Below are 25,278 nucleotides of genomic sequence, written 5' to 3'. Positions count from 1 at the left end.
AGACTAAGGTGAGAGACAGGGAGGGAAGGGAGGATACGTCCCAGACTATGGTGAGAGACAGGGAAGGGAGGGAGGATACGTCCCAGACTATGGTAAGAGACAGGGAAGGGAGGATACGTCCCAGACTATGGGAATAGACAGGGAGGGGAGTATACGTCCCAGACTTTGATAAGAAACAGGGATGGGGGGATACGTCCCAGACTATGGTAAGAGACAGGGAAGGGAGGATACGTCCCAGACTATGGTAAGAGACAGGGTAGGGAGGATACGTCCCAGACTATGGTAAGAGACAGGGAAGGGAGGGAGGATACGTCCCGACTATGGTAAGAGACAGGGAGGGGAGGATACGTCCCAGACTATGGTAAGAGACAGGGAAGGGAGGATACGTCCCAGACTATGGTGAGAGACAGGGAAGGGAGGGAGGATACGTCCCATACTATGGTAAGAGACAGGGAGGGGAGGATACGTCCCATACTATGGTAAGAGACAGGGAGGGGAGGATACGTCCCAGACTATGGTAAGAGACAGGGAGGGGTGGATACGTCCCAGACTATGGTAAGAGACAGGGAAGGGAGGATACGTCCCAGACTATGGTGAGAGACAGGGAAGGGAGGATACGTCCCAGACTAAGGTGAGAGACAGGGAAGGGAGGATACGTCCCAGACTATGGTAAGAGACAGGGAAGGGAGGATACGTCCCAGACTATGGTAAGAGACAGGGAAGGGAGGATACGTCCCAGACTATGGTAAGAGACAGGGAAGGGAGGATACGTCCCAGACTATGGTGAGAGACAGGGAGGGAAGGGAGGATGTGTCCCAGACTATGGTGAGAGACAGGGAAGGGAGGGAGGATACGTCCCATACTATGGTAAGAGACAGAGAAGGGAGGGAGGATACGTCCCGATTATGATAAGAGACAGGGAGGGGAGGATACGTCCCAGACTATGGTAAGAGACAGGGAAGGGAGGATACGTCCCAGACTATGGTGAGAGACAGGGAAGGGAGGATACGTCCCAGACTATGGTAAGAGACAGGGAAGGGAGGATACGTCCCGTACTATGGTAAGATACAGGGAGGGGAGGATACGTCCCAGACTATGGTAAGAGACAGGGAAGGGAGGATACGTCCCGTACTATGGTAAGATACAGGGAGGGGAGGATACGTCCCAGACTATGGTGAGAGACAGGGAGGGAAGGGAGGATACGTCCCAGACTATGGTGAGAGACAGGGAAGGGAGGGAGGATACGTCCCAGACTATGGTAAGAGACAGGGAAGGGAGGATACGTCCCAGACTATGGGAAGAGACAGGGAGGGGAGGATACGTCCCAGACTTTGGTAAGAAACAGGGATGGGGGGATACGTCCCAGACTATGGTAAGAGACAGGGAAGGGAGGATACGTCCCAGACTATGGTAAGAGACAGGGTAGGGAGGATACGTCCCAGACTATGGTAAGAGACAGGGAAGGGAGGATACGTGCCGTACTATGGTAAGATACAGGGAGGGGAGGATACGTCCCAGACTATTGTAAGAGACAGGGAAGGGAGGATACGTCCCGTACTATGGTAAGATACAGGGAGGGGAGGATACGTCCCAGACTATGGTAAGAGACAGGGTAGGGAGGATACGTCCCAGACTATGGTAAGAGACAGGGGAGGGAGGATACGTCCCAGACTATGGTAAGAGACAGGGAGGGGAGGATACGTCCCAGACTATGGTAAGAGACAGGGTAGGGAGGATACGTCCCAGACTATGGTAAGAGACAGGGGAGGGAGGATACGTCCCAGACTATGGTAAGAGACAGGGTAGGGAGGATACGTCCCAGACTATGGTGAGAGACAGGGAATGGAGGATACGTCCCAGACTATGGTGAGAGACATGGAGGGAAGGGAGGATACGTCCCAGACTATGGTGAGAGACAGGGAAGGGAGGGAGGATATGTCCCATACTATGGTAAGAGACAGAGAAGGGAGGGAGGATACGTCCCGACTATGGTAAGAGACAGGGAAGGGAGGATAAGTCCCAAACTATGGTGAGAGACAGGGTAGGGAGGATACGTCCCATACTATGGTAAGAGACAGGGAAGGGAGGATACGTCCCAGACTATGGTAAGAGACAGGGAAGGGAGGGAGGATACGTCCCGACTATGGTAAGAGACAGGGAGGGGAGGATACGTCCCAGACTATGGTAAGAGACAGGGAAGGGAGGATACGTCCCAGACTATGGTGAGAGACAGGGAAGGGAGGGAGGATACGTCCCATACTATGGTAAGAGACAGGGAGGGGAGGATACGTCCCGTACTATGGTAAGATACAGTGAGGGGAGGATACGTCCCAGACTATTGTAAGAGACAGGGAAGGGAGGATACGTCCCGTACTATGGTAAGATACAGGGAGGGGAGGATACGTCCCAGACTAAGGTGAGAGACAGGGAGGGAAGGGAGGATACGTCCCAGACTATGGTGAGAGACAGGGAAGGGAGGGAGGATACGTCCCAGACTATGGTAAGAGACAGGGAAGGGAGGATACGTCCCAGACTATGGGAAGAGACAGGGAGGGGAGGATACGTCCCAGACTTTGATAAGAAACAGGGATGGGGGGATACGTCCCAGACTATGGTAAGAGACAGGGAAGGGAGGATACGTCCCAGACTATGGTAAGAGACAGGGTAGGGAGGATACGTCCCAGACTATGGTAAGAGACAGGGAAGGGAGAATACGTCCCAGACTATGGTGAGAGACAGGGAAGGGAGGATACGTCCCAGACTATGGTAAGAGACAGGGAAGGGAGGATACGTCCCAGACTATGGTAAGAGACAGGGAAGGGAGGATACGTCCCAGACTATGGTGAGAGACAGGGAAGGGAGGATACGTCCCAGACTATGGTGAGAGACCGGGAGGGAAGAGAGGATTTGTCCCAGACTATGGTGAGAGACAGGGAAGGGAGGGAGGATACGTCCCAGACTATGGTAAGAGGTAGGGAAGGAAGGATACGTCCCAGACTATGGTAAGAGACAGGGAGGGAGGATACGTCCCAGACTATGGTAAGAAACAGGGATGGGGGGATACGTCCCAGACTATGGTAAGAGACAAGGAAGGGAGGATACGTCCCAGACTGTGGTAAGAGACAGGGTAGGGAGGATACGTCCCAGACTATGGTAAGAGACAGGGAAGGGAGGATACGTCCCAGACTATGGTAAGAGACAGGGAAGGGAGGATACGTCCCAGACTATGGTAGGAGACAGGGGAAGGAGGATACGTCCCAGACTATGGTAAGAGACAGGGTAGGGAGGATACGTCCCAGACTATGGTAAGAGACAGGGAGGGGGGATACGTCCCAGACTATGGTAAGAGACAGGGAAGGGAGAATACGTCCCAGACTATGGTGAGAGACAGGGAGGGGAGGATACGTCCCAGACTATGGTAAGAGACAGGGTAGGGAGGATACGTCCCAGACTATGGTAAGAGACAGGGAGGGGAGGATACGTCCCAGACTATGGTAAGAGACAGGGAGGGGAGGATATGTCCCAGACTATGGTAAGAGACAGGGTAGGGAGGATACGTCCCAGACTATGGTAAGAGACAGGGAAGGGAGGAAGGATATGTCCCAGACTATGGTAAGAGACAGGGACGGGAGGAAGGATACGTCCCAGACTATGGTAAGAGACGGGGAGGAAGGATACATTCCAGACCACGGTAAGAGACAGGGTAGGGAGGAAGGATACGTTCCAGACTATGGTAAGAGACAGGGTAGGGAGGAAGGATACGTTCCAGACTATGGTAAGAGACAGGGTAGGGAGGAAGGATACGTTCCAGACTATGGTAAGAGTAGGGTAGGGAGGAAGGATACGTCCCAGACTATGGTAAGAGACAGGGTAGGGAGGAAGGATACATTCACAGACTATGGTAAGAGACAGGGTAGGGAGGAAGGATATGTCCCAGACTATGGTAAGAGACAGGGTAGGGAGGAAGGATACGTTCACAGACTATGGTAAGAGACAGGGTAGGGAGGAAGGATATGTCCCAGACTATGGTAAGAGACAGGGTAGGGAGGAAGGATACGTTCACAGCCTATGGTAAGAGACAGGGTAGGGAGGAAGGATATGTCCCAGACTATGGTAAGAGACAGGGTAGGGAGGAAGGATACGTTCCAGACTATGGTAAGAGACAGGGTAGGGAGGAAGGATATGTCCCAGACTATGGTAAGAGACAGGGTAGGGAGGAAGGATATGTCCCAGACTATGGTAAGAGACAGGGTAGGGAGGAAGGATACATTCCAGACTATGGTAAGAGACAGGGTAGGGAGGAAGGATACGTTCACAGACTATGGTAAGAGACAGAGAGGGAAGGAAGGATATGTATAATTGATCCGTTTCTTATTGATTGGTAAGCCTTGTTCATATTGGCAGTTTGAAGCTAGCTAGCAAGCAACAAGATGTGCCAAATAACAGCCTAAAAACCACTTGAGGTCAAATAAATCCCATTTGACCGTTCAGACAAGTCGGAAGGCCAGGAATCAGATTTGTATCTGACTTCACACCACCTACGAATGTGGTTTGATTTGTTGCTTGAAATATCAGATTCTATGTGCATTTTGCATAACCGATTACAATCTGTTATTTTTCCTGCAGTCTAAACAGCCAAAAAGCACATGGAATCGGATATTTCAAGGAACATATCAAACCACCTTCGTAACTTCTGAGTGGTGGAGTTTGTTTTGTATGGCCCGGTCCACCGGGTGAGCGGAGTTTGCTCATTTTAGAGCAATCCATTGGCCTCCACCCACCCGCGGCACCAGTCCATGCAAAATGAACACACACAAATCTGATTTGGTCACTTGTAACTTGTTGTTTGGACAGTCAGTATTCCAAAACTGATTTGAGCATTAAGGCCTGAAGTGTGAACAAGGCTTTACTGACCTATTCAAAAGGGTCGCTTCTTTCATTTATTTCCTCTAACAGGTGTCTTCTTTCTCACTGCTAAGAGTCTATCTTCCTGTCTTGACTTTGAACACTTTGGTTTTTCTTCTTTCTCTATTTGTCTTTCTCCTGACCCAACTTGTGGTCTTTCCTTCTATTTCTCCCTTACCTTTCTCTCTTTTTCCTTCTCTCCATCTACTTTTCCTTCTCTTTCCTCCTCCCTCTCCTCCTCCTCCCTCTCAGTGGAGCTCTCCAGCCTGTCTCTGTGTATGACCAACTCTAAGCAGGGAGAGCCTTGTTTCTATGTCGTCGGCAGAACAGAGAATACGCGGTTGGTATCCCTTCCTGTTAGTCTTTCATTCTCTTTGGTTTATTCTCTCCGTTCCTTTGGTTCTCTTCATCCATCCATCCCTTTGTGTTCTAGAACTCTTATTTCTACGTCCCTTTGTGTTCTAGAACTCTTATTTCTACGTCCCTTTGTGTTCTAGAACTCTTATTTCTACATCCCTTTGTGTTCTAGAACTCTTATTTCTACATCCCTTTGTGTTCTAGAACTCTTATTTCTACGTCCCTTTGTGTTCTAGAACTCTTATTTCTACATCCCTTTGTGTTCTAGAACTCTTATTTCTACATCCCTTTGTGTTCTAGAACTCTTATTTCTACGTCCCTTTGTGTTCTAGAACTCTTATTTCTGCATCCCTTTGTGTTCTAGAACTCTTATTTCTACATCCCTTTGTGTTCTAGAACTCTTATTTCTACATCCCTTTGTGTTCTAGAACTCTTATTTCTACGTCCCTTTGTGTTCTAGAACTCTTATTTCTACATCCCTTTGTGTTCTAGAACTCTTATTTCTACATCCCTTTGTGTTCTAGAACTCTTATTTCTACATCCCTTTGTGTTCTAGACCTCTTAATTCTACATCCTTTGTGTTCTAGAGGTCTTCACATTGACATATGCCATTTACAGACCCTTTTATCCATTCTAGTATGTGTACCTGATCCCTGCTGGGAATTAAACCCACAACCTTGGCTTTGCTAGTGCCACCCTCTTACCAACTGAGCCACACAGTTGGGACCACATGTCCTTGTTGCCCTGAGTTAGGTGAACAAGAGGCGTCTCATATCTCCAGGTTTATTTGCATGCAGTGAGTCCAAGCTATAGAATGGAGATATTTATGTGTCACTCCTGGTGGCATGTGATCCAACAGTAAAAAGTGCCATTTCAATTCTTAAAGCCTGCAGCTATAATGTATCATCAGCATGAATGACCCCCTTATAAATGGTGTCTTATACATGCTACGCCTGTATATAAATATAATTAAATAACAGGCCTACTTGTTCAGCCTGCATCTGTCCTTATGAATGGAGCTATTTCAGTACAAACATCAGCCATATTTATCTCAGTGAGTGATTTACTTTACTCAGAACACAGATTAGGCTTGTTGAAACAAAGTGATTAAAATTAAATGAAACATACAGTAACAGTCAAATAGTTTGTACACATTCAAGGGTTTTTCTTTATTTTTACTATTTTCTAAATTGTAGAATAATAGTGAAGACATCAAAGCTGTGAAATAACACATATGGAATCATGTAGTAACCAAAAAAGTGTTAAACAAATCAAAATAGGTGCAGCCTGTCTCTGTCTCTGAGCGTGGTGAGCGTACATTTTTCTTTATTAAGAATGTCACCAACAAAACAAGAAACAACAAAAACAAACGTGAAGCTTACTAGGGCTATACAGGCCACTAACAAAGACAACTACCCACAAAATACAAAAGGAAAAAAGGCTGCCTAAGTATGATATCCCCAATCAGAGACAACGATAGACAGCTGTCCCTGATTGAGAACCATACCCGGCCAAAACATAGAAACACAGAACATAGAGTTTCCCACCCGAGTCACACCCTGACCAACCAAACATAGAGAATAAAAAGATCTCTACGGTCAGGGCGTGACACTACCCTTTGCCTTGATGACAGCTTTGCACACTCTTGGCATTCTATCAACCAGCTTCATGAGGTAGTCACCTGGAATGCATTTCAATTAACAAATGTGCCTTGTTAAAAATGTATTTGTGGAATTTCTTTCCTTCTTAATGCGTTTGAGCCAATCAGTTGTGTTGTGACAAGGTAGGGGTGGAATACAGAAGATAGCCCTATTTTGTATAAGACCAAGTCCATATTATGGCAAGAACAGCTCAAATAAGCAAAGAGAAACAACAGTCCATCAGAGTAGGTGAACGGATGATCTCCGCATGTGTGATTCCCACCGTGAAGCATGGAGGAGGAGGTGTGATGGTGTGGGGTTGCTTTGCTGGTGACACTGCCAGTGATGTATTTAGAATTCAAGGCATACCAGCATGGCAACCACTGAATTCTGCAGCAATACGCCATCCCATCTGGTTTGCTCTTAGTGGGACTATCATTTGTTGTTCAACAGGACAATGACCCAACACACCTCCAGGCTGTGTAAGGGCTATTTGACCAAGAAGGAGAGTGGTGGAGTGCTGCATCAGATGACCTGGCCTCCACAATCACCCAACCTCAACCCAATTGGGATGGTTTGGGATGAGTTGGACCGCAGAGTGAAGGAAAAACAACCAACAAGTGCTCAGCATATGTGGGAACTTACCAGACTGTTGGAAAAGCATTCCAGGTGAAGCTGGTTGAGAGAATGCAAAGCTGTCATCAAGGCAAAGGGTGGCGACTTTAAAGAATCTCAAATATAAAATATATTTTGATTTGTTTAACACTCTTTTGGTTACTACATGATTCCATATGTGTTATTTCATAGTTTTGATGTCTTCACTATCATTATACAATGTAGAAAACAGTAAAAATACAGAAAAACCCTTGAATGAGTAGGTGTTCTAAAACTTTTGACTGGTACTGTACTTGTTTCTAGCTCATACATATTCATACTTAGTGATTCTAGCTCATACATATTCATACTTAGTGTTTCTAGCGCATACCGCAAAAATAAATAAAAAAGATTAAAGAAATACAGTGCATTCGGAAAGTATTCAGACCCCTTGACTTTTCCCACATTTTGTTACGTTACAGCCTTATTCTACAATGGATTAAATTGTTTATTCCCCTCATCAATCTACACACAATACCCCGTACTGACAAAGCAAAAACAGGTTTTAATACATTTTTTAAAATGTATAAAACTGAAATATTGCATTTACATAGTATTCAGACCCTTTACTCAGTACTTTGTTGAAGCACCTTTGGCAGCGATTACAGCCTCGAGTCTTCTTGGGTATGACGCTACAAGCTTGGCACACCTGTATTTGGGGAGTTTCTTCCATTCATCTGTGCAGTTCCTCTCAAGCTCTGTCAGGTTGGATGGGTAGCGTTGCTTCACAGCTTTTTTCAGGTCTCTCCAAAGATATTTTATCGGGTTCAAGTCCGGAATCTAGCTGGGCCACTCAAGGACATTCAGAGACTTGTCTCGAAACCACTCCTGCATTGTCTTGGATGTGTGCTTTGCCCCAGTCTGAGGTCCTGAGCGCTTTGGAGCAGGTTTTCATCAAGGATCTCTATGTACTTTGCTCCATTCATCTTTGCATCAATCCTGACTAGTCTCCCAGTCCCTGCCGCTGAAAAACATCCCCACAGCATGATGCTGCCACCACCATGCTTCACCGTAGGGATAGTGCCAGTTTTTTCCCCAGACGTGACGCTTGGCCAAAGAGTTCAATCTTGGTTTCATCAGACCAGAGAATCTTGTTTCTTATGGTCTGACAGTCCTTTAGGCTTCCATCTGGCCACTCTACCATAAAGACGTGATTGGTGGAGTGCAGCAGAGATGGTTGTCCTTCTAGAAGGAGCACTGACAGAGTAAACATCAGATTCTTGGTCACCTCCCTAACCAAGGACCTTCTCCCCGGATTGCTCAGTTTGTCTGGGCGGCCAGCTCTAGGAAGAGTCTTGGTGGATCCAAACTTCTTCCATTTAAGAATGATGAAGGCCACTCTGTTCTTGGGGACCTTCAATGCTGCAGAAATGTTTTAGTACCCTTCCCCAGATTTGTGCCTCGACACAATCCTGTCGCGGAGCTCTAGGGACAATTCCTTCGACCTCATGGCTTGGTTTTTGCTCTGACATGAACTGTCAACTGTAGGACCTTTTATAGACACGTGTGTGCCTTTCCAAATCATGTCCAATCAACTGAATTTACCACAGGTGGACTCCAATCAAGTTGTAGAAACATCTCAAGGATGATCAATGGAAACAGGATGCACCTGAGCTCAATGTCGAGTCTCATAGCAAAGGGTCTGAATACTTATGTATATAAGGTATTTCTGTTTTTATTTTTAATACATTTGATAAAATGTCTAAAAAACTGTTTTTGCTTTGTCATTATGGGGTATTGTGTGTAGATTGAAGAGGAAAGAAAAATAATTTAATCAATTTTAGAATAAGGCTGTAACGTAACAAAATGTGGAAAAAGTCACAGGATCTGAATACTTTCCGAATGCACAGTATATACTGTAGTATATATGTAGTGATAAATATCATATATATATATTTTTTTACTGCAACCACAAGACGATTAAAGAGCCTGCTCTCAGTGAGTACAGCCTGCTGCTGTCTACTGCTGTTCTGCTAATCGTCAGAAGGGGGGAGGAGAGGAGGTAGGGGCCCATGTAGGTAACTGGGGGGCCCTGCCTTGATTGGATAACTAAATAATAAAATATCAAAAAAATAAACTGCATGATAAATAAATGTGACTGGTCAAATGTATGAGGCAGGGGCCCTAGCCAGTAGAGGGCCCAAGAGGCAATTTTTGTATTTTTTTAATTTAAATGTATATATTTTTTATTTATTTAATCCAACCACAGGAGCCCGCTATCGATGTTGAAAATACACCAGAAATCATAATGTAGCCACAGAGAATCAATAGTGCAGTTGGCGCCAACAAAAAGTGTCTTGGGCCACCACGAGCTGCCAGAACAGCTTTCAATGCGCCTTTGTATAGATTATACAAGTGGACCTAAACCACGCCAGGAAAATGCACGTTACGCCATAACATATAACTTTGCTTACTCAAGTGTTTCCTTTATTTTGTCAGTTACCGGCATGCCTACAGCCGGGAAGGCTGCAGTTTGGGCAGCATTATCCACTGCTAGCTAATCTGTTTTGTGGCCATAGACATAATAAGAGATTTTTTAACCTCTTTCCCCTGGACATTTGACTGGTAAACTCATGGGTACACTAGCAATGGATGCCGGTCCTGACTTGAATGGGAACTGCTGTCTATGGATTATATTTCTACGGTTGATTGCGGCTGTCGGGTTTGCCTTTTTGCAGATTTTCTCAAATACAATCGCAGGAAAAAACGTACAATTTTGGAAAGCAATTGTCTACGGCTGAAAAGAGAAGACAAATCTGTCTGTGGAACCAATAGAAACACATTTTCTCAACAACAGTAGCTAACAGCAGCACTGTTTTAGTAACTCATTTTTAGATAGGCTATTGTCACGACGATAACAAAGACCCTGGGCCTATGATTTCTTAATCCGACTAGCTAATAATAATAGCTAACTAGTGTTTAACATTACTTGCTAACACTAATAGTTAGCTACCACAGATTAAAGGGGTTAGCTAGTTATCAAAATTGTTGCTAGTACCCTAGCTAATTAACTAGGCAGCTAGATAGTAAGTTAAGGCCTTGATATACTGGCAGTTTTGAGAGGCAATATTGCCAGCAATGGTTTCTGCGACTATTTTACATTGAAAATTATAAACTTTTTATTATCTGGGGAATCTTGATTGGCTATTTGTAAGAATCCTCTAATCAAAGCACAGATCTTGGTCATGTGATACTTTGGAAAACAAGGCGACCGTATTCGTGCCGAAGCGAGAGAAAATCCACTCCCATGTTGGAGTGAGATGTTGGTCACTCACGTCTCATATGTTGCTCCACTACAAGATTATATAGTGATACATTAATAGATACTGTGTTCAGTTTGTCATGTTTAACTGACGAATATATCCACGGTGGCGTGCAGTGGGACAAACAGGCTAATCCGCTAGCTAGCAAACCTTGTAGATTTTACATTTCGTTTTTCGGTTTACATCGTTTTTTGTGTGTTTAACTGGCTAGTTTGAATAACACTTACACTTCCTAGCTTAGAATTGTGAAGTAAAACATTTTCAAAATCTAGTTATCAGAGTTGTGGACTCGAGTCACATGACTTGGACTCAAATTGGACACAAATTGACTTGGACACAACTTTGATGACCTGAGACTCGACTTGATAGAAAATAAAATAACTTGTGACTTGACTTGGAGCCTCAAAACTCCGGACTCGACTTTGACTTAAGACTGATGGCGTGGAATTATCTGGCCAGGTTTTTTAATGTTTTGTCACCAACCTTTTCTGAGTCAAGATCACTTTCGCAGTCAAAAAGCAACCCGAGCAAGCGCAGATAAAAAAAAAAAAAACATGACTTAAAAAATGTAACATTAACCTAATAAAAACTGTTCTGTAGGAATGAGGTTTGTGCAGTACAGTATGCCTAATACATTATCACAGCATATTGGTTAAATGCCTGGCCTGCCAATATTGTAAATTTCAGACAATATTATATTTCTAAACTCGAGCTTTGATAACAAAATAAAACAGTTGGTGTAGCACTTGCGAGGAACAGCTGAGAATAAATTGAAATAATATGCAAATAATTAGCTTTTTTATTTTACTGGATGGTACCTGCATCTGATTTCAAGACAACTGGGAACTAAAAAAGAAAATGAGGTCAAATCATATTGTCAGTGATCTTCAGGTCATAAAGTTAGACCTCTAGACCTCCGAGTTTCAGATTTTTTCTTAGTCCGAGTTCCCAGTTTTTTTGAACACAGCATTCTTGTTTAGCATTTTTTTTTATTACCTAGCTAGCTATCATAGCACTTTTAAATTCCTCTATTTTTTTTTAAATTACCTATTGTAGCGAATTAGCTAACCTTAGGTCTCTGCGTCGATCAGAAGCAAGGATGGTTCTGTGCTATGTACCGGATTGTAACCACTACTCCGATAAGCACGCATTTAATTGTTTTCCGACCTCTGTAACTGAGAGGCGTCGCTGGAGCTGTGTGATAAGGTAAGTTGCGATTGCTAGCTGCTAACAAGCAATTTTGGCTAGGTCAAAGATCTGTGGTCAGCTAGGTGCGCATGAAAATTAGCTCGATAACCAGTGACTGTGTTACATGTACAAGGCACGTTACCTTCCTTACAAGTAAAAATAAAACCAGTATAGGTTAGCATAAGGAAAGTTGTGACCTTTTTATTGACATGTCCTTAGTGAGCTAGCCAGGTACTTGTTCATGTGGTGAGTGGTGTTATGCTAGCTAACGTTAGCCCACCAGGGAAGGGATATTTAACTAGTCAGACTTGGTAGCTAACGTTAGGCCGGCCCCATGGCAAGGAGTTTGTTAGCTAGCATGTCACCATTTAAAAAAAAAAAAACTCTTGACTACACGAACGGTGAACTAATGTTAGCTAGCTTAATAATATCGCCTGGTGGGCTAGCTAGTTAGGCACCTTGGTTGGCTAGTTAGCTACATTAGCTACAATTAGCTAGCACACAAAGGACTCAATGTCTTCCAATACAAAACACAGAAATGGTTTTGTTTCACAAGTGCATCTGTTGTACATGACTAATCAAATTGACATCAGTTAGAAATGTCAGCAGGGATGGAAATTAAGCCAGCCCGAGGCTAGTACTTTTCAGACTGGGCTAAGCTAGCTCAAGGCTAGTACTTTTCAGACTGGGCTAAGCTAGCCCGAGGCTAGTACTTTTCAGACTGGGCTAAGCTAGCCCGATGCTAGTACTTTTCAGACCGGGCTAAGCAGGCTCGAGGCTAGTACTTTTCAGACTGGGCTAAGCTAGCCCGAGGTTAGTACTTTTCAGACTGGGCTAAGCTAGCCCGAGGCTAGTACTTTTCAGACTGGGCTAAGCTAGCTCAAGGCTAGTACTTTTCAGACTGGGCTAAGCTAGCCCGAGGCTAGTACTTTTCAGACTGGGCTAAGCTAGCCCGATGCTAGTACTTTTCAGACCGGGCTAAGCAGGCTCGAGGCTAGTACTTTTCAGACTGGGCTAAGCTAGCCCGAGGTTAGTACTTTTCAGACTGGGCTAAGCTAGCCCGAGGCTAGTACTTTTCAGACTGGGCTAAGCTAGCTCGAGGCTAGTACTTTTCAGACTGGACTAAGGTAGCTCAAGGCTAGTACTTTTCAGACTGGGCTAAGCTAGCCCGAGGCTAGTACTTTTCAGACTGGGCTAAGCTAGCTCGAGGCTAGTACTTTTCAGAATGGGCTAAGCTAACCCAAGGCTAGTACTTTTCAGACTGGGCTAAGCTAGCTCGAGGTTAGTACTTTTCAGACTGGGCTAAGCTAGCTCGAGGCTAGTACTTTTCAGAATGGGCTAAGCTGGCTTGAGTCAAGCACTTTTCAGACTGGGCTAGTAGATTTTTCGGCCTGACTGTAGAAATCGTGGTCTGCAGGCCATTGCCCAAAATCCTACATGTCAGTCCCTTTCAGACAATCTCCCTATCACTGTTGGTCCTCCTCAGTGACCTCACAACTGAGGGGGTTTTAACTTTCCTTTTGAGAATTAGAATCAGAAGTACAGTTTTATAGCTCATCACAATACTTCGCCTCTTCGGAGCAAATAGTACCCTAGACTCTCCTGATCATCTAGTTGAGCGTCCCAGTTGATTCCTCCATCCTATTAGAATTGTCCCATCCACATAGTAGGATTTTAGATGTGCAGATAGACCAAAACCCAGTCTATTTTACCATTACTATAGTCAATGGTAAGGTGCCTTTGCACCATAGAGACACTTGACCACCAATCACTACTGTGGTGCCCACCAGACCATCCGGTGAGGCACCAAGGTTTCCCAGACCATGTGACCCAAAGCCCTGACTCCTGCACATCCATCCCTGTAGCCATTTTGAATGCCTTGATGTCATCCTCTTCGTTATCTGTGCCTCATTTTTACAGACAACACCCCCATCCAACGACTGTGATCTGAGGACCCTTTTTTCCAGCAGCGACGGAGTAACGCACTTGGCCCTAACCACTGCTCCATAATTCCTGACCGTCATCCTTCCCTCTCCTCATGGTGTGCCAGTTGGGGTTGGTGCGCTGTCCAACTGTTGCCTGCCGTATAGCCTCCTGCTGCTCCACCGACAGCGTCATGTCAGCCAGGATGCCTGCATGCCCCCAGGGAGGGTAGCGGTTGTTCTGACTCAGGTTTAAGGAGACATGCCATTCCACCGAACCTGCCCCTGGAGACTGTTCCTCCAACCAAGATCCTCTGTGGGCTCACGGGACAGAGGGTTGTAGTCTTCAGCCAGGTAAAGATCCTCCACTTGGTTGGGCACGGCTGGCTTCCTCCACTCTGCATTCCACATCCGTACGGCCAATATTGTGAACCGGCAAAATAGGCTGCATGGCTACACTGATGAGCTCCATGGGGGCATTTCCATGTTGTAGAGAGAATCCCCTGGTCACCTAGAGACCTGCAAACAGGAAGTGGTCACCTATAGAGACCTGACAACAGGAAGTGGTCACCTGTAGAGACCTGCCAACAGGAAGTGGTCACCTGTAGAGACCTGCCAACAGGAAGTGGTCACCTGTAGAGACCTGCCAAAAGGAAGTGGTCACCTGTAGAGACCTGCCAACAGGAACTGGTCACCTAGAGACCTGCCAAAAGGAAGTGGTCACCTATAGAGACCTGCCAAAAGGAAGTGGTCACCTATAGAGACCTGCCAACAGGAAGTGGTCACCTAGAGACCTGCCAACAGGAAGTGGTCACCTGTAGAGACCTGCCAAAAGGAAGTGGTCACCTATAGAGACCTGCCAACAGGAAGTGGTCACCTGTAGAGACCTGCCAACAGGAACTGGTCACCTAGAGACCTGCCAACAGGAAGTGGTCACCTGTAGAGACCTGCCAACAGGAAGTGGTCACCTGTAGAGACCTGCCAAAAGGAAGTTGTCACCTATAGAGACCTGCCAACAGGAAGTGGTCACCTGTAGAGACCTGCCAACAGGAAGTGGTCACCTGTAGAGACCTGCCAAAAGGAAGTGGTCACCTGTAGAGACCTGCCAACAGGAAGTGGTCACCTATAGAGACCTGCCAAAAGGAAGGTGGTTAAGTGACACATGACTTTGAACCTGGAAATGCATTAGCTGTAAGAAATGTGCTATATAAATAGTTTGATTTAATTTATGAAATTACAGCTGGAGAATATTTAATGAACTGTAATTTTCACATGAGGACAAGTGAAGATTTTCCATCAACTTTCATTGATACTGTATCAATCATTTTAGTGGGAAAGGATCCTATAGATCAAGACTGTGTGAATCCATGTACCACTCTAAATAAATAAACACTGTGTTTCTCAAGATTCGTCTCTGGTCATGAAACTACAATACAGGCTGGATGTCTAAACTAAGTCCATTCTGAATGTCAATAGATTTTTACATTCATTCTCATCAATGACAACATTCTAGAACTGAGTTATCACTCATCTAAGTCTGGTATCCGGGGTAACCTGATTAATGATTCTATAATTGATTAAGTGACTCTTTCCTTGTAGAATGTTGACAGCTGTACGGAACACATTGTATTGTTAAGATGCTCAAACTTAACTTACTAGCTACACTCACAGACACAGGATAAACGTTATCCCTCATGATGGCCCTGACCAAACCGGTTACCCCTCACTATAGCTGCACTTCTTCACCTGGTCAGACTTCTAGTGTTCTTCTCCACCTGGCCAAACTTCTAGTGGTCTACTCCATCTGGCCAGACTTCTAGTGGTCTTCTCCATCTGGCCAGACTTCTAGTGTTCTTCTCCACCTGGCCAGACTTCTAGTGGTCTTCTCCATCTGGCCAGACTTCTAGTGGTCTTCTCCACCTGGCCAGACTTCTAGTGGTCTTCTCCACCTGGCCAAACTTCTAGTGGTCTTCTCCATCTGGCCAGACTTCTAGTGGTCTTCTCCATCTGGCCAGACTTCTAGTGGTCTTCTCCACCTGGCCAGACTTCTAATGGTCTCCATCTGGCCAGACTTCTAGTGGTCTCCTCCATCTGGCCAGACTTCTAGTGTTCTTCTCCACCTGGCCTAACTTCTAGTGGTCTTCTCCATCTGGCCAGACTTCTAGTGGTCTTCTCCATCTGGCCAAACTTCTAGTGTTCTTCTCCATCTGCCCAGACTTCTAGTGGTCTTCTCCACCTGGCCAGACTTCTAGTGGTCTTCTCCATCTGGCCAGACTTCTAGTGGTCTTCTCCACCTGGCCAGACTTCTAGTGGTCTTCTCCACCTGGCCTGACTTCTAATGGTCTCCATCTGGCCAGACTTCTAGTGGTCTTCTCCACCTGGCCAGACTTCTAGTGGTCTTTTCCATCTGGCCAGACTTCTAGTGGTCTTTTCCATCTGGCCAGACTTCTAGTGGTCTTCTCCACCTGGTCAGACTTCTAGTGGTCTAATCCACCTGGCCAGACTTCTAGTTGTCTTTTCCATCTGGCCAGACTTCTAGTTGTCTTTTCCATCTGGCCAGACTTCTAGTGGTCTTCTCCATCTGGCCAGACTTCTAGTGGTCTTCTCCACCTGGCCAGACTTCTAGTGGTCTTCTCCACCTGGCCAGACTTCTAGTGGTCTTCTCCACCTGGCCAGACTTCTAGTGGTCTTCTCCACCTGGTCAGACTTCTAGTGGTCTTCTCCACCTGGCCAGACTTCTAGTGGTCTTTTCCATCTGGCCAGACTTCTAGTGGTCTTCTCCACCTGGTCAGACTTCTAGTGGTCTAATCCATCTGGCCAGACTTCTAGTGGTCTTCTCCACCTGGCCAGACTTCTAGTGGTCTCCTCCATCTGGCCAGACTTCTAGTGGTCTTCTCCACCTGGCCAGACTTCTAGTGGTCTAATCCACCTGGCCAGACTTCTAGTTGTCTTTTCCATCTGGCCAGACTTCTAGTGGTCTTCTCCATCTGGCCAGACTTCTAGTGGTCTTCTCCACCTGGCCAGACTTCTAGTGGTCTTCTCCACCTGGCCAGACTTCTAGTGGTCTTCTCCACCTGGCCAGACTTCTAGTGGTCTTCTCCACTTGGTCAGACTTCTAGTGGTCTTCTCCACCTGGCCAGACTTCTAGTGGTCTTTTCCATCTGGCCAGACTTCTAGTGGTCTTCTCCACCTGGTCAGACTTCTAGTGGTCTAATCCATCTGGCCAGACTTCTAGTGGTCTTCTCCACCTGGCCAGACTTCTAGTGGTCTCCTCCATCTGGCCAGACTTCTAGTGGTCTTCTCCACCTGGCCAGACTTCTAGTGGTCTCCTCCACATGGCCAGACTTCTAGTGTTCTTCTCCACATGGCCAGACTTCCAGTGGTCTTCTCCACCTGGCCAGACGTCTAGTGGTCTTCTTCACCTGGCCAGACGTCTAGTGGTCTTCTGCCTTTTTAATGCTCTTATGCCCGTCCTTGAAAAATGCCATAAGGTCTGAAATAGATACCAAAGTCAACATACTTTACAGTTATCTAGGCTAAGTGAAACAAAATGATGTTTTATCTACTGCTCTGCTAACTAGCTAGCTAAAGTGTAGTCAGTGGCTAGCTAAGACAGAGAAAGGGGACGTAAGAAGTTCATGGAGAAGGTCTCTGATCGTGCTGGTGAACGGTAGCTGACAGTGTCGACTAGAGATGACGTGCAGGAGCTTCCTGCAGGAAGTTGTAGTCTTGCTGAGGTCTTCTTTGCTGCCATTTAGGGGAAAAAAATCTGTAAATTGAGGTGAATATACTAAAACTCACCTTGTCCGAGAGAGAATTACACAGCTTTCAAAATGTCTCGCCAGGGTAAGCCTACACCAAACACAAACCTTAAATAGTTCAGAAATCGCAGACGCTAAAATTAATGGTGAAAAAAACTATTCTAACCATTGCCGAGTTTCACCGCTAGGTTTTATGGGTATTATGACATGTACACTGTGCCAGACTATGGGACCACTTTGCTCACCAGCCGTTGAGCAGGGCTTCTGAATCAAGTGTACCTACCGCCAACAGCGCAACACAAATAATAAATACAAAAAAGGAGGGCAAACCTTTATTATGGTCTTTTCTCTGATCGACTAGGAATGCCTTGAAGATCGGCTGGTCTGGTCTACGTGGATTACTCTACACGGAGCCAGAGACAGTAGCCCGCAGCATCACCCTTGCAAAAAACAAAACAAACTGCAACAGATTGGCTAGTGAAACGCACACTCTGCCCTCTGATTAGACCAGTAAACTGTCAATCAATTACTAACATATGCCTACTGGTCTTTTGGTATGTAAAACTTGCTTGAAATTGATAATTGACTTATAAAGCTTTGCATTTGGAATATGTTGTTAACATGTATTATAAACTGTGGTAAAGACACACATCATAGACGCAGCTCAAAACTCTTGCCAGTGGAGGGGTGCTTTTTTTTTCTCTTGTTGAAATGTTTGCTGTTACTTTCACACGCATATGTGGTAAATATATACTGAACAAAAAATATAAACACAACATGCAATTATTTCAACAATTTTACAGAGTTACAGTTTATATAAAGGAAATCAGTCATTTGAAATCATTTCATTAGGCCCTAATTTATGGATTTCACATGACTGGACAGGGGCACAGCCATGGGTGGGCCTGGGAGGGTATAGGCCCACCCTCTTGGGAGCCAGGCCCAGCCAATCGGAATTAGTTTTTACTACAAAAGTGCTTTATTACAGACAGAAATACTCCTTGGTTTCATCAGCTGTCTGGGTGGCTGGTCTCATACGATCCCGCAGGTGAAGAAACCAGATGTGGAGGGTCCAGGGTGGGCGTGGTTACACGTGGTCTGCGGTTATCAGGCCTTGATGGACGTACTGCCAAATTCTCTAAAACGGTGTTGAGAAATTAACATTCAATTATCTGGCAACAGCTCTGGTGGACATTCTTGCAGTCAGCATGCCAATTGCATGCTCCTTCACATCCATGACATTGTGTTGTGTGACAAAACTGCCTATTTTAGAGGGGCCTTTTATTGTCCCCAGCACAAGGTGCACCTGTGTAATGTCCATGCTGTTTAATCAGCTTCTTGATATGCCACACCTGTCATGTGGATGGATTATCTTGGCAAAGGAGAAATGCTCACTAACGGGGATGTAAACAAATTTGTGCACAACATTTGAGAGAAATAAGCTTTTTGTGAGTATGGAACATTTCTGTGATCTTTTATTTCAGTTCATGAAACATGGAACCAACACTTTACATGTTGCGTTTGTATTTTTGCTTAGTATAATATAATTGTCTTAGCAGCCAATGTGTATTATTTTACATTGCTATTAAAATAGTACTCACTTATAGGAAGGGGTCATTGATTACAAGTTGTTAGTTATCCCATAAAGCCATCACCGGAAACCACATATTTTCATCTTCTGTAGTTTGGTAACTTCCTGTTCGAAGTATGCGGTGTCCGTCTCACAACGGAGCCTTCAACCGCAAGGGGGCGTTGCGATTCCACTCTGTTGTGGACGTCCCCATTGAAATGCATGACATCCGGCGCAACGTAACGGACTGCTTATGGGTATTGTGAACGAGGCTTTAGGTTGAATGATTGCGCAGGAATCCTGCTACATCTCTTTATGGCTTGTTTGTTCGATAATAAATTCCAGCACCGACGTGGCAGTCAACAACAAGCTGTAGGAGATGAGTAAATAAATGGGGAAGTTAACATATAAAATCTATTATTGGTCATCATTACTCATTGTTGCTCTAGTCATGCAGGGGTGGGCAATTCCAGTCCTCAAGAGCCTGATTGGTGTCACAGTTTTTCCCCAGCACCCAGCTAACACACCGGACTCTAATAATCACCTAATCATGATCTTTAGTTTAGAATGTAATTTGATTCATCAGCTGTGTTTGCTAGAGATGGGGGGAAAGTGTGAGACCAATCAGGCCCTAGAGGACTGGTGTTACCCAGGCCTGCTAGTGTTTCATACCCCTCTCCGTTGCCATCAACATTACTCTGCAATATTGCCCCCCCCCCCAAAAGGGCCAGTTTATCAAGGCCTTAACATTTGCTAGCTAACTAGTGAAGCTAACTAGCCAGCAAACATAATCTATTTAGCTAGGTAACTATACCATGCCAAAGATTATCTTGTGGTTAATCATCTAGCAGAATTTTTATATTAAAAAAGACGTTTTAGGTTTTTCCTACTGCTAGCTAGTTAGGACAGACGTGCTAGCAAACATTAGCTGGCTACTAGATACTTAGCTAGCTGAGCAGCGTGCTAAATCATCCTCTGTCCTCTGTCAAAAAATGTTTTTTACTCGTGAACAACAATTCTTTCACCCAATCTCTTCTGTCTGGCCTTTCCACACTTGTCATAGCCACGTCCGTCCTGATTCTTCACAATACTCTGTCGCATCATGTCAGTCAGTGGCAGCATACAATTCTGGGTACGTTCCAGGTCGTCTTTATTTTTAAGATGGGCAGAGCTCACAAAGTCGGAGGAATTTCTCTGAAACCAGTGAACCACACCAATACTACGGAATGAGATCTTTCCAATGAGGTCTTCATTCCTGGAATAAATAAGTGTACCAGTACATCATCATTAGGGGTTAAAACGTGGGGCTAGATGCATCATGGGAGTTGACCGTTTGTCTGAAAACCAACCATTTTCTGTTCATGGAACAGAGCAACAATGCATCACACCCAAAAGTGAGAAAATAAACTGTGCAAGCATTTGGTAAGTGCATTTATAAATGGTTAAATAGATGTAGGTAAATAGTCGTTCACTCTTTGGCAAGCACTGACTGGTTATTGGACTGGTTTGACCAATTTGTTTATAAACCATTTGTTAATGGTTTATAATGCATTTACAAATCATTAAATAACGGTTAATAACGTAATTACCAACCCATTATATACCCTTTACAAATGGAACCTTATTGTAAAGTGGTACCTTTCATCCCAACTCACTGTCAATAGTTGTTTCATTATTTCAAACACTGTTTGTGACATCACATGGAAACTGTTTCTACGTTATGTTTTTCCCTCTAGCTCCCACTAACCTCTGTCTCTCTCTGCACCCCCCCCCCCCCCCCTCTCCTCTGTCTCTCTCTGCACCCCCCCCCCCCCCCCCCTCCTCTGTGTCACTCTCTCGCCCCCCACCCCTGTCTCTCTCTCTCTGCACCCCCCTCTCCTCTGTCTCTCTCTCTCTGCACCCCCCCTCTCCTCTGTCTCTCTGTCTCTGCACCCCCACTCTCCTCTGTCTCTCTCTGTCTCTCTCTGTACCCCCCCCTCTCCTCTGTCTCCCCCCTTTCTCTCCCCCTCTCTCTCTGCCCACTATGGCTCTGCCTGTCCTCTCCCCCCTCTTTCTGACCCCCTCTCCCCTCTATCTCTCGCTCTCCCTCTGACCCCCCTCTTCTCTATCTCTCTCCCTCTCTTTGCCCCCCCTCCTTCTCTCTCTCCTCTCTCAGACCATGATCCCAGAGCAGTCTCCCCCTCCTCCTATCTCGAACCAGAGGAGCCGGGTGTGGCTGCAGTAGATAAAACACACTCTCTGCCAACGAAGAGCGGAAGGGTGGATAGAGGAGGAGGACAGAGGGAGAGGGAGAAGAGAAGAAGGCAGAGGAAGGGAGGTAGTCTGGGGGGAAGGAGTAGCAGAGGAGGAGGAGGAGGGCGAGGTACTCCTGACACAGACCTGGATTGGCCCGAGGAGGAGGAGGCGGAAGAGGAGGAGGAGGAGAGTCAGGTGATCAGCCACAGAGGTCAGAAGTCAGAGAATAAGGACAATGGAAAATGTTCCCAGAGTTTACCCAAGAACGTACTAAGGAACTCGGACAGACAGGAGGAGGTAGTGGAGACAGTGCCGGAGGTGAAGCACAGCAGGGTCAAACAGAGGTCAAAACAGCTGAGGAGCAGGACAACACAAAGTGAGAGGAGAGAGAGGGTAGAGGAAATAGAGGAGCTGGACGTACACATACTTCCCTCAGCCAGTAAAACACAGGCGACGGTAGAAGGTAGGGAAAGGGGGAGGAGGAAGAGGGATGGACAAAGGGAGAAAGAGAAAGAGAGGGAGAGGGAGGTGAAGACAAAGGCTGCAGGACCGGAAAAAAGAGACAGACCCCCAGAGAAAGAGAGAGAGCGGGCTCCCTTCTCCTTCCTCATGCCACTGCAGGATGGAGACGCTGAGCTGTCTAATGCAGAGTCAGGGGCCTCAGGAGCCTCCGGGGCCAGCTTCTCTGACCAGTTCAGTGTGTCTGCTGCCAGTATCTCTGGATCCACCGCCGGGGCCCCACCTGGGTGGGGAGAACCCAGAGAACTGAGAGGGGACCCATGGAGAACCCAGTCATGGTGTCGGGCCACCCATGCATCCCACAACCCGGGCCCCTGGAGAAGTACACAGTCACGGGGGGCCACCGGCCCCGGCCCCTGGATTAAACCCAGCCAGCAGAAACTGACTCAGGTGTTGGTGGGACACAGGCTGAGAAGAGGTCTTGACCTGTAGATGAGAGGAAGAGAGGGACGACTGACTGTTCCTGTGGTGCTGGTTAACAGAAGGAGTGTTGTGGACGACTGACTGTTCCTGTGGTGCTGGTTAACAGAAGGAGTGTTGTGGACGACTGACTGTTCCTGTGGTGCTGGTTAACAGAAGGAGTGTTGTGGACGACTGACTGTTCCTGTGGTGCTGGTTAACAGAAGGAGTGTTGTGGACGACTGACTGTTCCTGTGGTGCTGGTTAACAGAAGGAGTATTGTGGACTTTCTGATAACTTTCCCAAAAGCAGAAATCCTGGTTGGAGGATTCCCAGATTTCCTGCTTATTCCCTCATAATTCCAGGGATCCTCCAACCAAAATTTTGCAACCCTAGGTGGGACTGGTAGCTACTCCAACCTATTGTGGTCCTGACTGGTTTGACTGGCAGCTACTCCAACCTATCGTGGTCCTGACTGGTTTGACTGGCAGCTACTCCAACCTATCGTGGTCCTGACTGGTTTAACTGGCAGCTACTCCAACCTATCGTGGTCCTGACTGGTTTGACTGGCAGATCCTCCAACCTATCGTGCATTAGAGCCTAGGACAACAACAAGACAGGCACCCCAAACCCCCGTTAAGCCATCTCTTGACTAGGACACTCCCCTGTCCACTGCACCCCAAACCCCCGTTAAGCCATCTCTTGACTAGGACACTCCCCTGTCCACTGCACCCCAAATCCCTGTTAAGCCATCTCTCGACTAGGACACTCCCCTGTCCACTGCACCCCAAACCCCCGTTAAGCCATCTCTCGACTAGGACACTCCCCTGTCCACTGCACCCCAAACCCCCGTTAAGCCTTCTCTCGACTAGGACACTCCCCTGTCCACTGCACCCCAAACCCCCGTTAAGCCATCTCTCGACTAGGACACTCCCCTGTCCACTGCACCCCAAATACCCGTTAAGCCATCTCTCGACTAGGACACTCCCCTGTCCACTGCACCCCAAATACCCGTTAAGCCATCTCTCGACTAGGACACTCCCCTGTCCACTGCACCCCAAATACCCGTTAAGCCATCTCTCGACTAGGACACTCCCCTGTCCACTGCACCCCAAACACCCGTTAAGCCATCTCTCGACTAGGACACTCCCCTGTCCACTGCACCCCAAACCCCCGTTAAGCCATCTCTCGACTAGGACACTCCCCTGTCCACTGCACCCCAAATACCCGTTAAGCCATCTCTCGACTAGGTCTCACCAGCCATGCCCATAAGTCTACCACTACCACTGTCTATCTATCTACAGTTAGTCCACCATCACCGTCGGTTGTTTACATCGGATCTACATTCTATATCATCATGAGTGATATCATCTTCAAACATAATCATTGTCATCAGAAATGTTTATTATTAAAATGCAAGTGGCAACAACATCAACAATTGCATATATCAACCCTCTGTCTACAAACCCACATGGAGTGTTTTAGCGCCACCTAGAGGCTGTAGTGGTGTACTATAGATCGAAGAGAGCAAAGCCACAACTACAGGACACTATAATATATGATTTCCTATTTGTTTTTATTATATAATTTTAGCATGCTATTTTTTATTTTGATGAAATAAAAAAAAAAGATTACAGAGATTTAAGATAAATGACCCAAGAGAGAAATGATTTGCCTCCTGCTTGCTTGCTTGGCCTGGATTGTAAACTCTCCTTAAATGCTTTCTTATATAGTATTTTATAGTTGTTATAGATGGCTGGAGAACAGTAATTATACTGTTATATAAAGTTTTATATACTGTAAGTATATATACTATTATATATATATATAAATAATGACTAGTGATCTATGTCTCTACAGATCTGTGCTGGTACCTTCATTTCTCTAGCCAAGCCGGTGTTTACTAAATAAAGTATGGAGAGTGAGTCTGAAATTGCACCGTTTTCCTTATACTATACGCATTCGTTTTGCAGGGAGTAGGGTGCTATTTTGGACGCAAGCCATTGTCACATAACTGAACGGATACATCTATAAGCAGCAAAGACTCAATGACTTTGATACCAGTAAAATACTAAAACACAGTCGGTGAATTGAAGAAATTAATCAATGTCATAACAAAGTGCCTCTTGGTCAATTTTCCTTTAGAAACACACACTACTACTAAGCCATGTAGTATCTAGAGTGTATTGGTACACCTTGCATTATGGGTACTGTAGTACTACATACATCATGCTACACAACACAAAGATGTCCTGTCAGAACTAGCGAGGTGGCCCTTGTCTAGTAGTCTCTGATGCTAATCCATAGCGAGGTGGCCCTTGTCTAATAGTCTCTGATGCTAATCCATAGCGAGGTGGCCCTTGTCTACTAGTCTCTGATGCTAATCCATAGCGAGGTGGCCCTTGTCTACTAGTCTCTGATGCTAATCCATAGCGAGGTGGCCCTTGTCTAATAGTCTCTTATGCTAATCCATAATGAGGTGGCCCTTGTCTACTAGTCTCTGATGCTAATCCATAGCGAGGTGGCCCTTGTCTACTAGTCTCTTATGCTAATCCATAGCGAGGTGGCCCTTGTCTAATAGTCTCTTATGCTAATCCATAATGAGGTGGCCCTTGTCTACTAGTCTCTGATGCTAATCCATAGCGAGGTGGCCCTTGTCTACTAGTCTCTGATGCTAATCCATAGCGAGGTGGCCCTTGTCTAATAGTCTCTTATGCTAATCCATAATGAGGTGGCCCTTGTCTACTAGTCTCTGATGCTAATCCATATCGAGGTGGCCCTTGTCTACTAGTCTCTGATGCTAATCCATAGCGAGGTGGCCCTTGTCTAATAGTCTCTTATGCTAATCCATAATGAGGTGGCCCT

The 25,278-nt window shown here is 45.9% G+C and overlaps 1 protein-coding gene and 1 long non-coding RNA gene across 4 annotated transcripts; both read left to right on the top strand.

Moving 5' to 3' along the window:
* Nucleotides 1–950: 950 nt before the first annotated feature.
* On the top strand, nucleotides 951–24,339 carry LOC120059023 (splicing regulatory glutamine/lysine-rich protein 1-like). 2 transcript variants are annotated; one of them, XM_039007789.1, is made up of 3 exons: nucleotides 951–1,372; nucleotides 21,416–22,482; nucleotides 22,530–24,339. In XM_039007789.1, exons 1-2 carry the CDS (start codon nucleotides 1,348–1,350, stop codon nucleotides 22,444–22,446), a joined length of 1,056 nt encoding a protein of 351 aa, XP_038863717.1. In that variant the 5' UTR covers nucleotides 951–1,347; the 3' UTR covers nucleotides 22,447–22,482; nucleotides 22,530–24,339. The 2 variants fall into 2 exon arrangements, with proteins under 2 accessions (XP_038863717.1, XP_038863716.1); XM_039007788.1 differs by having other exon boundaries at nucleotides 21,416–24,339.
* LOC120059024 lies at nucleotides 2,748–15,336 on the top strand. 2 transcript variants are annotated; one of them, XR_005478078.1, is made up of 2 exons: nucleotides 2,748–2,766; nucleotides 13,928–15,336. It is a non-coding gene; the product is annotated as an uncharacterized LOC120059024 (long non-coding RNA). The 2 variants fall into 2 exon arrangements; XR_005478079.1 differs by lacking the exon at nucleotides 2,748–2,766 and adding an exon at nucleotides 3,400–3,418.
* Nucleotides 24,340–25,278: the final 939 nt, after the last annotated feature.

The sequence above is a fragment of the Salvelinus namaycush genome, chromosome 14, assembly GCF_016432855.1.
Source record: "Salvelinus namaycush isolate Seneca chromosome 14, SaNama_1.0, whole genome shotgun sequence".
In the NCBI taxonomy this organism is placed as follows: Eukaryota; Metazoa; Chordata; class Actinopteri; order Salmoniformes; family Salmonidae; genus Salvelinus; species Salvelinus namaycush.
Note: the sequence above shows the minus strand (reverse complement) of the source record. Positions and strands in the feature narration are given on the sequence as shown.

What these genes read in the sequence shown, in the direction of transcription:
- LOC120059023 (XM_039007789.1), top strand. Translation starts at nt 1,348, where the DNA reads ATGGGGGGATACGTCCCAGACTATG. An exon ending in GGGATACGTCCCAGACTATG is followed by an intron (nt 1,373 to 21,415) that starts GTAAGAGACAGG and finishes CTCCTCTCTCAG; the next exon opens with ACCATGATCCCAGAGCAGTC.